General features: G+C 43.2%; 3 protein-coding genes across 5 annotated transcripts; 2 read left to right on the top strand and 1 right to left on the bottom strand.

The window, feature by feature from the left end:
• The first annotated feature begins 213 nt into the window (after positions 1–213).
• On the top strand, positions 214–4,605 carry blzf1 (basic leucine zipper nuclear factor 1). Of its 2 annotated transcripts, none has more exons than XM_076730249.1 (7): positions 214–303; positions 638–719; positions 1,291–1,751; positions 1,928–2,127; positions 2,270–2,398; positions 2,826–3,048; positions 3,144–4,605. In XM_076730249.1, exons 2-7 carry the CDS (start codon positions 701–703, stop codon positions 3,327–3,329), a joined length of 1,218 nt encoding a protein of 405 aa, XP_076586364.1. In that variant the 5' UTR covers positions 214–303; positions 638–700; the 3' UTR covers positions 3,330–4,605. The 2 variants fall into 2 exon arrangements, with proteins under 2 accessions (XP_076586364.1, XP_076586373.1); XM_076730258.1 differs by having other exon boundaries at positions 232–303; positions 1,291–1,757; positions 1,934–2,127.
• Positions 4,606–4,667: 62 nt separating this feature from the next.
• On the bottom strand, positions 4,668–6,512 carry trmt10c (tRNA methyltransferase 10C, mitochondrial RNase P subunit). Its single transcript, XM_076730238.1, has one exon. It carries the CDS (start codon positions 6,333–6,335, stop codon positions 4,764–4,766), a length of 1,572 nt encoding a protein of 523 aa, XP_076586353.1. The 5' UTR covers positions 6,336–6,512; the 3' UTR covers positions 4,668–4,763.
• A 271-nt stretch (positions 6,513–6,783) lies between these two features.
• txnl4b (thioredoxin-like 4B) lies at positions 6,784–8,046 on the top strand. 2 transcript variants are annotated; one of them, XR_013077511.1, is made up of 4 exons: positions 6,805–6,983; positions 7,064–7,215; positions 7,480–7,839; positions 7,929–8,046. XR_013077511.1 is itself a non-coding variant. In XM_076738139.1 (3 exons), the coding sequence occupies exons 1-3, from the start codon at positions 6,852–6,854 to the stop codon at positions 7,643–7,645; spliced, it is 450 nt and encodes a 149-aa protein (XP_076594254.1). In that variant the 5' UTR covers positions 6,784–6,851; the 3' UTR covers positions 7,646–8,046. The 2 variants fall into 2 exon arrangements, 1 of the variants encoding a protein (XP_076594254.1); XM_076738139.1 differs by having other exon boundaries at positions 6,784–6,983; positions 7,480–8,046.
• The last annotated feature ends 4,374 nt before the right edge of the window (positions 8,047–12,420 follow it).

The raw sequence follows: 12,420 nt of genomic DNA, 5'->3' as shown, positions 1-12,420 counted from the left end.
TTCTTGTATAACACTGCCACTTCGACAAAATCGACATATTATAGTAAATAGCAGAAATTGTTGGTGCACAAACTAAAATCACGATTTGGGACATTCATCAGTGCACAGTGTCGAACAATTAACTCCCCGAGGCTTTAGTTTGGAAGACAGTGGGGGTTTCTCGACAGGAAGTATAGCCTTAGACGTCGCTCAGGGCAAAAAGCCCTCTCGTTCACCAGAGGCCAACTGTGTCCGGTGACAAAATAAACAGCTTGTGGCTGCGAATTAGCATAACTGTGGAGGCTGGACCTGTTGTTTGAACCGGTATGCTATCTAACAATTTATCTGAATCCCAAAATAAAAAAGGATATTAAATATGTTGGGAATTGCCTTCCCGTGTAGCTAGTAGCAGTCATGGCAGCCGTAACTTTGGTCGTTAAGCTTCCCTTGAACTGTTCCTTTACGTCAACGCTGCTCGGCAAACAGCTATCATTAGCAAGCTAGCATACCAGCTAGCTACCGGTATCGTGTAACGTTATCAGCGCCTCAGCTGTTAACACTGACCTTTGCCTGGCGGCCTTCTTTGATAGTTACACTATAAACACTGAATACTACAGATGTTACTAAAAATCACGTTTCCTCTTGTGAATTGTTCTAGGACGAAGAGTCACCCACTTTTCACCTGAACCAGACTTCCTTCTTAACTAACGCCACCTCCACCATGACTGCCGCTGTGAGAGGTATGTGTTGTTAGCATTAAATTCACTGTTGTTTACAATCCTTACCTGTTAAGCCGGTTTCAACAAAGTGGTGAGCTGTCGAGTGGTTTGAGAGGACCTTTCAGTTTAAGACATACCCATAGTAATCCATATGTTAGAGCTTTGTTTATGTTTCTTAGATAAAATTAACATTTGACTTATATAAAACTTAATAAGCAGGGGACTTATCCAGCTTAGAAAGCCTGTATCGACTGGAAGTGCTGTTTAGACCTGCAAGCGACACATTTTGGTGCGTACAAATAAGTATTGCGGTTCAATACCCAGCCTGAGCCCAGCTGGATGGGGACTCTTGTGGCTATACCATGAAGTCTTTGTCCATGTAGTTTGGCATCAGTAAATCAACTGATTTGCTGTGTAGTATGAATAAAGTTGACCATACGCTCATGCTCTGTGGTCAGAGGCACATCAGGATTAACATACACGACACACACACCCCATTGCAGTCTCAGTGAGTTGTAGGAATGTTTGCACCTGCATTTAGAACAGTCCACATAGATCAAATTGTAAACTTGGTCTTATTTATGTCTCACAGATTCTGCCAAAGTGCCTATCCGAGGCGCTGGGGATGGCATGGAAACTAAAAAACCGTCTGCTGTCCTGGAGGTAAACACAGATACACTGCCACCAGGTCCAGCTGCACTTCCCCTCCTGAAGGTGGCTAGTCCAAAACACAGCTCCAATTATATCCATCCTGCTCCTGTTGCTGCCCGCCAGCCCCTTGGCGTGCTCCACTTGGGCAAAGTGAGTCGAGAGGCCTGCACAGAGGTGGAGGCTGTGAGGATCGTTGTCCCACATGCCGCTATTAGCCGGACCAGCCGTGCAGGACCTGTTGAGGGGAAAGGGGAGGCTGGGCAGCAGGCTGAGGAGCAGGGCTCTCCCCCTCTGCCTCTGGTGGAGGACTGGAAAGGACAGCTGGAGAAGCTGCAGAACTCTGAACGCAGGCTGCTGCAGGACAAGGAAGGCCTTTCCAATCAACTGCGTGTGCAGACAGAGGCAAGGCTCACATGAAGCAGTTACATTTCTTTCTCAAATTTATCATTCTTTGGCAATGAGACCACTGTATTTTAATCTTTTCAGTGATAAAGTGAACACAAAGGAAACCATTCATTTCCTCATGCATGTGCAGCTGTGAAAGGTGTTTTGTAACTTTCATTCATTCTGTGTGCCAGGTGAACCGTGAGCTAAAGAAACTGTTGGTAGCGTCTGTGGGTGATGACCTTCAGTACCACTTTGAGCGTATGTCTCGGGAGAAGAACCAGTTGATTCTGGAGAATGAGGCTTTAGGCCGGAACCTGGCACACACTGCAGAGCAGCTGGAGCGAATGAGTATCCAGTGTGACGTTTGGAGGAGCAAGTTCCTGGCCAGCAGGTATGAAATACACAAAGTAAATGGATGTTTTATGTATTGCAGACAAGCATCTGTTGAGGGCATTTTGACATTCAAGAATAAGAGATGACATAATTGCTGCTATCATGCTGAGTAAACACTCGCGTCAATGTCGGTTCTTCAGAGTCATGGCAGAGGAGCTGACGAATGCCAGAGCAGCTCTGCAGAGACAGACTAGAGAAGCACAAGGAGCCATTCAAGACCTGCTGTTGGAGAGAGAGGAATTCTCAAGGGACATGGTGCTCACTCACAGGTAACACAACCACTGATCCATAAACCCTTCATTAAGTTTTTAATAGCTCACAATCTAAAAATCCTGAACATGAGGCAAAGAAAGGACAAACTCTGCTAAATTCAACATGCCAGAGGTGGCTGTGTCAACATTATGTCTTAGCCGAGTCAAAATTGCTAAAAAATCTTGATTACATAACGTTCAATGTTCTCAGCTGAGCCACTGATACTGAAGCATGATTGAAAGAATGATGATCAATCTGCTGATGCAAGCACAACTTCAATGTTCTATTTCAAAATAATACAGTGTGTGTGCCAGTGGTTGCTGGCTGCCAATCAGATAGAGTTGATAAGCCAAAGGTAACAGCCGTTCAAGAGTTTGTGCATCCCTGCAACATTTTGTTAGCACAGATGATGATGACAGAGTCTATGTGCTTTCCTGTCAACAGATCTCTGGAGCAGCTCCTGGTGTCTCTGCAGTGGGGCAGACAGCAGACGTACTACCCCAGTGCACAGCCCCTCAGCACCGGAGAGCTGGCAGCAGCCAATCACAAGCTAGCAGACGCCATCAACTCCCACCTCCTGGGCAACACCAGCAGCAATGTGGTGAAGAGCAGCAGTGCAAAAGCTGAGCAGCTCTGCAGCACACCGGCTGAGAAGATGGCCGAGAAGGTGCGAACTCTATATCCTCACGTAAATCTGACTGTTGTCTGATGTAAAAATAAAATCCAGAGGTTCACATATCTGTTCTCTGTTTTCTGTCTTAGGTGCTGAAGATTTTAGATCCAATTTCCTGTTCAGAAAACAAGGTAGAGCCTCCTCTCAGTGACTCCACGCCCCCAAACTTCCTCAGCAGTAAGAAGAGCATCGGCAGGTTTCACCCATACACCCGCTACGAGAACATCACTTTCAACTGCTGCGAGCGTTGCTCTGGAGACATCCTGGTACTGTAGAGGTCAAAAGGCAGCAAAACGTCCCCATGAGACACCAATGCAGCATCAGAGGTCATTTCAGTGACTGAGGTCTGAACAGGAGGGTACTCTGGAGGATAATGCTGCTTGGTGCTAAGTGACTTCCTCAGTCATCACCAAATCTTAGCTGCACAAGCAGACGTTTCTCTAGTTTTTTGCTGCCCATCTTGGTGTGTAACAGCCCTGATTGTGGGGTTTCCACAATTTCAGATGATGGTTTGAAATTTTTAGCAACTTGCTGTTTATTTTGCTCTCTTTAACTTGAAGAAAAAAAAAAAACTGAATGAGAAAGTGGGGTTGTTTGTTCAGCAATCATGGTGTGAAAGTGATGAAAGCTGAATGCATTTCAGAGCCGAAGCAGCCTGGCTTAAACCATGAAAGTGCTGTTTATTGCTGGGATGTGAGGTCCAATTCGGTCAGTGTTACATGATGAAGAGAGACGGTCATGGTGTCTGCTTATTCAAACTTGAACAATGGTCTAGTGTGTTTTATTTGCATATTCCTATATCCATAATTCAGTGTGTGGACAATAGAGTAAACAGGCTGGAATGCGGAGGCTTGACTGAGCAGCCTGTTGAGGACATACCTTAAGTGAACAGATAACGAGCGACTTGCACAGTCTCACGTGCACTGTGAATGTACAATGACAAAGATAGGTGAGGATGCCTCTTACACTGCAGGGGTTTCTTGGCATGATGGTGCTATTGTATTTTAAAAATACTGTATTCATGTATTTTGTATATTGCGTGCTCCAAATGCATTATAATATACAATATTTTGGAGGTGGTTTTTACAGTACTACAACGGACTGTTATTGTGCAGCTGTACTGTTCAAAGCTCTGATTATCGAATGCCTGCTCACACGTCCAGTTATTTGCAGTTTGACTTTTGTGTTAAAAAATGACCTTTTTCTTATATTTTCCAAAAAGATTTTTAAGTTATGATGTTTGATTTGTTTTCATTGCATCATGTCATATTCATTTTGCTGATGTTTTTGTAATTCATTATTTAAAGAAAAGAAAAAAGACTTTTTTTGCCTCAGAATACGCAATGAAATGACTCGTAATATAATATATTGCACATGCCTTTTTATAACTTTCTAAATCCAAGCTGTATAATATTTGGATTTATTTAATCTGTATGGAAACGTTGCTTTTCGCAGTATAATTTACAGTGAAAGAACACCATAAGAACAATTCTACATCTTTTGTTTTCCACGTCAGATCAAAATAAAGACCAAAGTAGTTTCTATCTTTTTAAAATGTCTTGCTCTTGTCTTGTTTATAACCCTGCATTGAAACAGTCAAAGAAGCAACAAGCACCAGTTAGAACATTTTATTCACTGCTCACTTTGTGACATTTCCACAAGCAGCTCTTGCAAACATCCTTATTATGCAAAGTTCGTCTTTGTTGACCTCAGCTGTCATCCCACCACATCTTGCTTTTGCCTGCACCTTTTCTTCCCTCCAGGCTGTTCTTAAATGATGTCCGTACTCTGGTTGCAGCTGGTTGGTTTTCTCTGTCTCTGGGCAGTCCAGCCATTCTGTCTCTACCAGTGAACCCAGACTGTTTATAGGGCTTGTAATGACTTGGACCGCCATTTTTAAATGTTCTTTCAGCAGATCGTAACTGCCTGTCACCATCCTCTCTTTGTCCATGGTTTGTGACACCCCTGACTCTGTTATTAGTAATCTGTTTCTGCGCATGTTCCTGGTGGAAGCCATCATGCTTCCTGCTCGGCACAAACTTCAACGCCTCCTCCCATTTCCCCGTCTCCTTGATAGTGATCATGATGCGGATCATCTGGTCCAGAGTCAGATTTTTGGCTCCCATGTCCCAGTGGAGGTACTCATCCAGTGGTAAGCGGGCTGTGGCCAGCTTCAGACGCTTGGCATTGGCCAATGACAAGCCTGAATGGATCGACCGGTCCACCAGAGCTCCGATGATGTAGACCTTGGAGTGGTCGAACGTGTGGAGAACATTGCGGGAGTCTGCGGTGAGATATACCAGCTGTTCACTGGGGAACACATTAACATGCTGGCGGTCAGTGCTGGTAATGAGGAGGCGGTCCCAGGCCTCTGCACCGTATCGTTTGAGCAGCTCCTGCTTGTAAGCCCCGTTTGGCTGCAGGTTGCAGAAGTGGAGGTGGAAGGGCTCAGCGGAACGACGGTTCCACCCTTCTGCCTCCATCAGCTGTTTCACTGCATTTTCTAGCTCCCGCTTGACCATGTAGGACTCATAGCTCATGTCAAAGACCAGCGGCTGACCAAACACCATGGCCTGGGCAGTCCTCCAGGCATGCTGCTTGTCTATGGTGCGTTCCCAGAACTGGAGGAGGAATGTGTTTTTAGGTTCTGGCCTTTTCTGATTATCGCCTTCCTCTGCATTGCTGTCCTGTGCTTTACTCTGCTCCATCAACGCCTCCTTTTCTGCCTTTCTCTTCTGTTGTTTCTCTTTACGTGTGTTTCTGTGGCTCTCCCTGACAGCCAGGTACTTCAGGTACTTCTTCCTGGAGGCTTTGGTGGTGAGCTCTGCCAGCGTCTGAACCTCTTCATCTGTCATCTCCTGAGGTACAAGCTTCCCAGCTTGCCGCCACATTGTCACCAGATCCCGAGTTGCCTGCAGTGAAGAAGTGTTCTTTGACTCATCTCCTGGTTCTTTAAAGTTTTCATCATTATCATCATCACTTGCTTCCTCTTCATCATTGACTTGTTGTTTCTCCTCTGCCGCTGCCTGGGATCTCATGACATATTTCCATTTGTCCAGATCTATTGTGTCTTTTTCCTCGGATTTGTCTCTCTTTGGCTGGAGGGTATCGCTCCATACTGGGCTCCCAGTACTGAAGTGGCGAGCCAGTATGTGTGGCCGGTGACGGCAGGCGCTGTTGACTGGAAGACAACTTAGGGCTTTCCTCTTGATCACACAGGATGCCCGATGACTGCATTTCCAGACTACATGTAAATCCTGGATAGAGAACAGCCGTAACATCACGATAAATTACGTTACACTGATATGTGAAGACTGGAAGCGGAACAAACGACTTCACCAACGCGGTTCTGTCCTTCCTTCACTGTTATAAAATGTTACAGAAACGTCTGCGTTTTGTGCTAAATCCCTAACACAACTGAATTATCGAAGTGTTGTACTGAGTTGCCGTAGCGTCCATGCTTGTCAAATACTGTCGGAAGGTCACGTTGTTAAACGGTGTTACACTATAATGTGTCGTAGTGAGACGTTACTGTAGGATATGACATGGCTTATCTGGTCTTGGAAGTTTATGTAACTGACCATATGAAAATATCGCTATAGCATTCATTATCTATGAGACTGCGACATAAATTACAACAGTTTTACGAGCGTTAATTTCCTATGTATTCCTAGTATGTGAAGATATTCAGTTTTAGTCGTAGTTTCCAGTCGGATTTTTCCCAACGTCGTACAGTAATTATGACGTGATTTCCTCTTGTTAGCGAAACAACACAGGCTCACTATTTAGTCCCGAAAATGAGTTTGTTTTTGCCTAAATTAACTTGCAAAAAAGACATAGATGAAGTTATCAAAGGCGTAGCAGAAAAGGTCGTAGTACTGAGGTTTGGGAGAGACGAAGACTCGGTTTGTCTCCAGCTGGACGAGATTGTAAGCAGGACCGGACATGTAAACAGCTGCTCAGTGTGCGTGTCACGACTGGCTAATTTTCTCATTTCTTTTCATTCTAGCTGTCAAAAACTGCCCATGACCTGAGTAACATGGCGTCCATCTACATCGTTGATGTGGACAAAGCTCCCATCTACACAAGATACTTTGACATCAGTTTCATCCCCTCCACTGTTTTCTTTTTCAACGGTCAGCACATGAAAGTGGATTATGGGTGAGTGAACGAGTGTTTTTGTTTTACAATATCACTATAATTGATTGATAAGTTTATACACGATTCTCTTCGTCAATGGTTCAAAACAGGCTATGAACGGGTGAATTTCATGAGCTTCTTGTTTTGTCTAACATCATCATTGAACATTAAGGAAATATATCACCACGTACACAAACAAACTCTAAATTAACACTGATGCACACATTGTAATTAAAGAGTCTGCCCTTTTTTCGTTTACAATGGTTTTCCTCGTTTCTTTTTCAGCTCCCCAGATCACACCAAGTTTGTTGGCAGCTTCAAGACCAAGCAAGATTTCATGGATCTGATTGAGGTCATATACAGAGGAGCTATGCGTGGGAAGATGATTGTCCAGAGTCCCATAGATCCTCAAAATATTCCCAAATATGATCTCCTTTACCACGGAATTTAGGATCAGCACCTCCACCCTGTGGCTTTATGATCATAATGATTTCCTGCTGAGTGGCACCAACCACTGCTGGTTGAGTAACTGACAAAAAATAGGTTCCCTGATGAGTTTTTGACCACTGTTAACGCTATGGAGCAATGTGTTTATGTGTGATTCCCCATTATGTCAGCTGTCATGCAAACAAACAAATGGGCTTTGTTAAGTTCCCGTAGTCAAATCTCTTCATACCAGGTTAACAGTGGTTGTGCAACTATTCTGACTTTATTCATTTCTTGTCAAAATGCAGTGTCATGTTGATGTTTCCCATGGAAAAGAACTGCATGTCAGCAGAGATACACTTCATTTATGCAAGGTGCACGCTCTGTTTTTATAATAAATTTTTATATTTTATCTTGCACCATCAATGACCCGCCATCTTCCTGTAGCCGTTCTTCTTCTTCTCGTTCTTCTTCTTCTTCTTCTTCTTCTTCTTCTTCTTCTTCTTCTTCTTCTTCTCTTCATTATTATTTTGAGTTCATGTAAACTGACAGTTGTGTTTTAAGAAACTATATATTAGAATTAATTCAACACAGTTAAACTGCACCGCAAACTGCAGCTGCTAAATTGAATTATTATTAAAGTTATTAAAGTTGAATCAATGCCTCTCTAAAAAAATTGGACCAAATACTGAATATTATAACCACGAATGCAGGATTTAATACTAAATTAACTAAACAACCAATAAAAGAAATCAATAGATGAACTAATAGCTAAAAATGTTTTGCAGCTCAAGATAACATGACAGAAATCTGATGCTGTGCTGGTATAAAATAGCTGTCAGTCATCTGTGCTCTGCAGCTGATTTGCTCTGCATCTTTTGAATCTAAAGGTGTATTTCCATATTTACAGCTGAGTCCATGTTGTCTCTTCTCCACTCTGCAAGCTGGCATCTTGTGAATGGGCCCCACTAGAGGCAGCATCAGCTGCTGATGATTTGTCAGTGTTCCTGTTCCTCTCTTTAATCCAGACTGCATACAGATAGTTGGACCTGTAATCAACCTGAATTCAAAGACAAAAGCATGGGAGTACTTTAGAAGTAATATGATGTAATAAATTTTCCAGCTTTGTTTAGTCTCCACCCCTGTGAATTATCAAAAAAGGGTATAATGTCAAAAAGTGATGACTCACCTCTGTCTGCTTCTCCTCTGTTTCAGATTCTTGTCTTTGGTGTATTTTGTCTAAATAGAGATCATGTGATGAGACAAATATAAACCCCCATAATGGATATTGTAAATCTACTAACTCATAATAATAATAATCATTCTTACCTTTGCATTTAATAGCAGCTCCAACACCGACACAGAGCAGCACAATACTGAATACACCCAGAACAGGCCACTTCCACTGGACCCCACTGGCTGTAGATTCCTCTAGAAACCCAAACAAGACATGTATGTTTTTTCATGTCAAGCACCATGTTACATACAGGCATGAGTTATTCTCACATTGCTTTTTACAATCATCTCTACCTGCAGCCTGATTTGTTACATTCTTCCAGGCTCCAGGGTGATGGAGGCTGTGTTCCTTGTACTTGTAACCCAGGCTCTGGGTGTCCCTGCCCCAGTAGTAGTTGTTGGTGCGTAGAGGGAAGAAGGGGGCCATATAGGCCTGTGCTCTCTGCGCTGGGTGTACCTGGTCACTGTCAGGGTAGGTCTCTTCACTGTGGTCATGTAACCACTTGTCGAAAAGCCTGACATTCATTTACACAACACAGAGAACACTTAAAAAACCCTTATGGAATCCTTGTTATTAATAAAATGAAAGCACTGACCTCAAATTGAGCACAGCACAAAGATGACACCAAAAGTTCTCCTTGTTTTCAAAGACAACGATAGGTTCACAATTTTCTAAATTAGTCTTAAAATAATACACAGTCAGCATTTTGAGTAAAAATGCATTTCAAAGTTCAACCACAGTTAGCATTAGGCTTCAGCAGCCTGACTTAGACAAACCAAGTTTGGCATTTTTCAATGTGCAGGGCTCAAGTGGCCAGTATGGACAGGAAAAACAATTAGGCGACAACAGCCAATAATCCTTTCAATACACACAGACATGCCAGTAGAATTTTCAAAATGTGGACCTATCCTTTATTGGGAAATTTATTAAGACTTACAATGACAAGACTTACTTATCAATGAAGCTGTGATGCAGCATGAATATGGGGTCATTGGCTGCAGTGGGTACCAGAGACATAGTGCCGTTGAAGTATCTGTGGACCAGGTTGTGCATTGAAGCATTCAGGTGTCGGGAATCATCAGGAATTTCAAAACCTGGGAGGACAGAGGAGCACATTTTAACTAGTTTTACAATATCCTTTTGCTTTTATTTACAAATTTTAATGCACCCCAGATGTGTGCTGCACATTGATGGTGGTTGAGGTGAGCTTCCTCGCTTCACTGAAACGCTCTGAGTACCATAATAAAGCGTTATAGAAATGTAATCTTACTTGCACAAATTACAAGTTGTTGATATTCTGGTAGCTGGGATTTTGAGTAAACGTCACCTTTTCTTAGAAGAAATCTAGTTTACACATTAGGCTATGTTACCCTACCTTCTAGTGCGTTCCTGAAGCTGTTCTGAGATGTTATGTCAAATGGAGGGGTGTCAAAAAGTGGTCTTGCCATTGTGTCTTCAACATCCTCAGCGGTTGGCAATGTTTTGTACATTGGATCCTGGCCTGGGTTGCGGATCAGATGTGTAGGATCAGAGGCATCAGAGTGGATGCAGATTATATCAAGACTTTCTTGAAATGGGCATATGATCTGTAATGAAAGAGAAGGATTTGAGGGAGAAGAAGAGAAAACAGGTGTCTGGAAAAGAATAAGAAAGATTTCACACCTTCCACTTTGAGAAAAGGGAAGCCCTGTCTATACGACCATCTTGACCAACTCCCCCAAAATACTCGTTGGTACAGATGTTGCAGTGGTTGGTTCTGGTCCAGTCCCAGTATGGGATGTAGAAATCTTGGTTCCCAGTGAGCTCCCTGATCTCTCTCTCAATAAAGAGTAGAAAAACTCGGTGCCAGAATATAAAAGCAGGTCCCCTATGTGCAGCATTACTTTTAGAACCAGCGTAGCTCTTAGCTGAGTAGTAGTGCATCCATACATGCAGATCATAGACACTCGTGCTGTCAAATACATAGTTCCCGTCCAATGTTGTGTTTTCGCTTGTAAGGATCATATACCGGCTGCTGGGGCTCTGTTTTGCCTGGTGCAGGCTTGATAGGAAGGTCTCTCTCTCCGAGTCGGTCAGGTCTGTTATCTCCTTTCTCTCCACATGATGCCTTTGGAGACACTGGGGTCCTCTCCAGCCCGGGAGGCACTGACCACAGTCAAAGCCATCATAGTTTCCCCAACATGTACACACTGAATCATAGAAGGCACGAGGCCAGTTCACCCTGTAGTCCACTGATTTTGGGAGGTCTCTTGCAGGATGTGGTGCACAGACTCCTCTCCCTGAGCTAAACCCACAAGGAGAGCCGTTCCAGAGGGGGCAACACATCCGAGTCTGCAGAGCTTCTGGCGTTGTACAAGGACGAGGAAACTGAGCCTCCACCCCTTGGAGGCTTGTCAGATATATGAGAAAGAGCAGCCAAAACCACTGGAGTGACAGCAGCATGGTGAAGGAGATGGAGGTAGATCAGTGCACTCCCATAAACCACCAGGAGGATACAGCAAACTCACCCGCATATCACTGAGCAGCGTTCCTTTATAGGGTAAATGTCATAAGACTTCTATACTCTGACATCCATGCTGCAATATTTGAACAAGCGGTGCAGTATGTAGGCAGTTCTGTGAAGTCTCCAGTTCAGTCTCTTACGCAAGACTGTGTGTTACATCGCTGGACCAGTCAACCCATCACACTATCTATCCTATACATTCAGCATTCATGGTTAATTTTTAAATGAAATCGAGTTAACAGCACTGCTTGTGTTGTATCAGCTGTGCCAACTTAACACCCAAAAGATCATCTGGTCAGTGTCCTCTGTGTGTGTGTGTGAGTGTGTGTGTGTGTGTGTGTGTGTGTGTGTGTGTGTGTGCTCGTTTGAGATAAGAAAGGAAAATGAGAAGAAAAACATAACTTTGGATGTTGTACCCTGTAGAGTTATCGATCACTTGTGGCCAGGTACAGCTGTCCTTGTCATGAGCAGCTGCAAATGGAAGTAGTACAAATAGTTGCTTACTCGACCTACGTGTTAAATCCCCACATAACATATTGGTAAATAAAAACTCCTTTCTCTTAAAGGCACACCTGTTATCCCTCATTTTAATGCATTTCCAACTGTTGTTGGTAATATACCATAAAATGTAGCAATGTGGCAATAAAAGAGGAGAAGAAAACAGCAAACAATTAATCACACAAGTTTCAGGAGATTCAAAAAGTTTTACAAATGTTTTATGGTGAAACAAATTCATTTTATAAGTTTAAGTTCATAAGCTTTTTTCTCCACTGCCAACAAACCATGTCACTTACAATGCTGTGTGCTGGGGTGTATGCAGGTATTTAAGGAGACTGTTTGTGGTCTGTATCTGTGTGTTATTGTGTCGAACTGGCTCTGAAAACAAATCTCCCTCTGAAACAATGAAGTCTAAAATCTGAAGTGCCATGGTCCTGTCTCACTTCCAGGTTAGCCACTTTCACATGTGGTTTCAGTCTAATATAACTGCCACAGAAGGTGTTGTTGAGGTGTTTATCATGCTTATATGGCTAAGACTAATTCACCTTCTATGGACAGAAAT

The sequence above is a fragment of the Chaetodon auriga genome, chromosome 1 (genome assembly GCF_051107435.1).
Source record: "Chaetodon auriga isolate fChaAug3 chromosome 1, fChaAug3.hap1, whole genome shotgun sequence".
Taxonomy (NCBI): Eukaryota; Metazoa; Chordata; class Actinopteri; order Chaetodontiformes; family Chaetodontidae; genus Chaetodon; species Chaetodon auriga.
This window is presented reverse-complemented; position numbering and strand designations above follow the sequence as displayed.

Bases quoted from the DNA above. Each gene is read 5' to 3' on its own strand.
- blzf1 (XM_076730249.1), top strand. The intron at 1,752-1,927 runs GCAAGGCTCACA...TCTGTGTGCCAG, and splicing joins AACTGCGTGTGCAGACAGAG to GTGAACCGTGAGCTAAAGAA. The intron at 3,049-3,143 runs GTGCGAACTCTA...TTTCTGTCTTAG, and splicing joins CTGAGAAGATGGCCGAGAAG to GTGCTGAAGATTTTAGATCC.
- trmt10c (XM_076730238.1), bottom strand. From the start codon at position 6,335: ATGTTACGGCTGTTCTCTATCCAGGATTTACATGTAGTCTGGAAATGC.
- txnl4b (XM_076738139.1), top strand. From the start codon at position 6,852: ATGAGTTTGTTTTTGCCTAAATTAACTTGCAAAAAAGACATAGATGAA. The intron at 6,984-7,063 runs GTAAGCAGGACC...TTTTCATTCTAG, and splicing joins GTCTCCAGCTGGACGAGATT to CTGTCAAAAACTGCCCATGA. The intron at 7,216-7,479 runs GTGAGTGAACGA...TTTCTTTTTCAG, and splicing joins CACATGAAAGTGGATTATGG to CTCCCCAGATCACACCAAGT.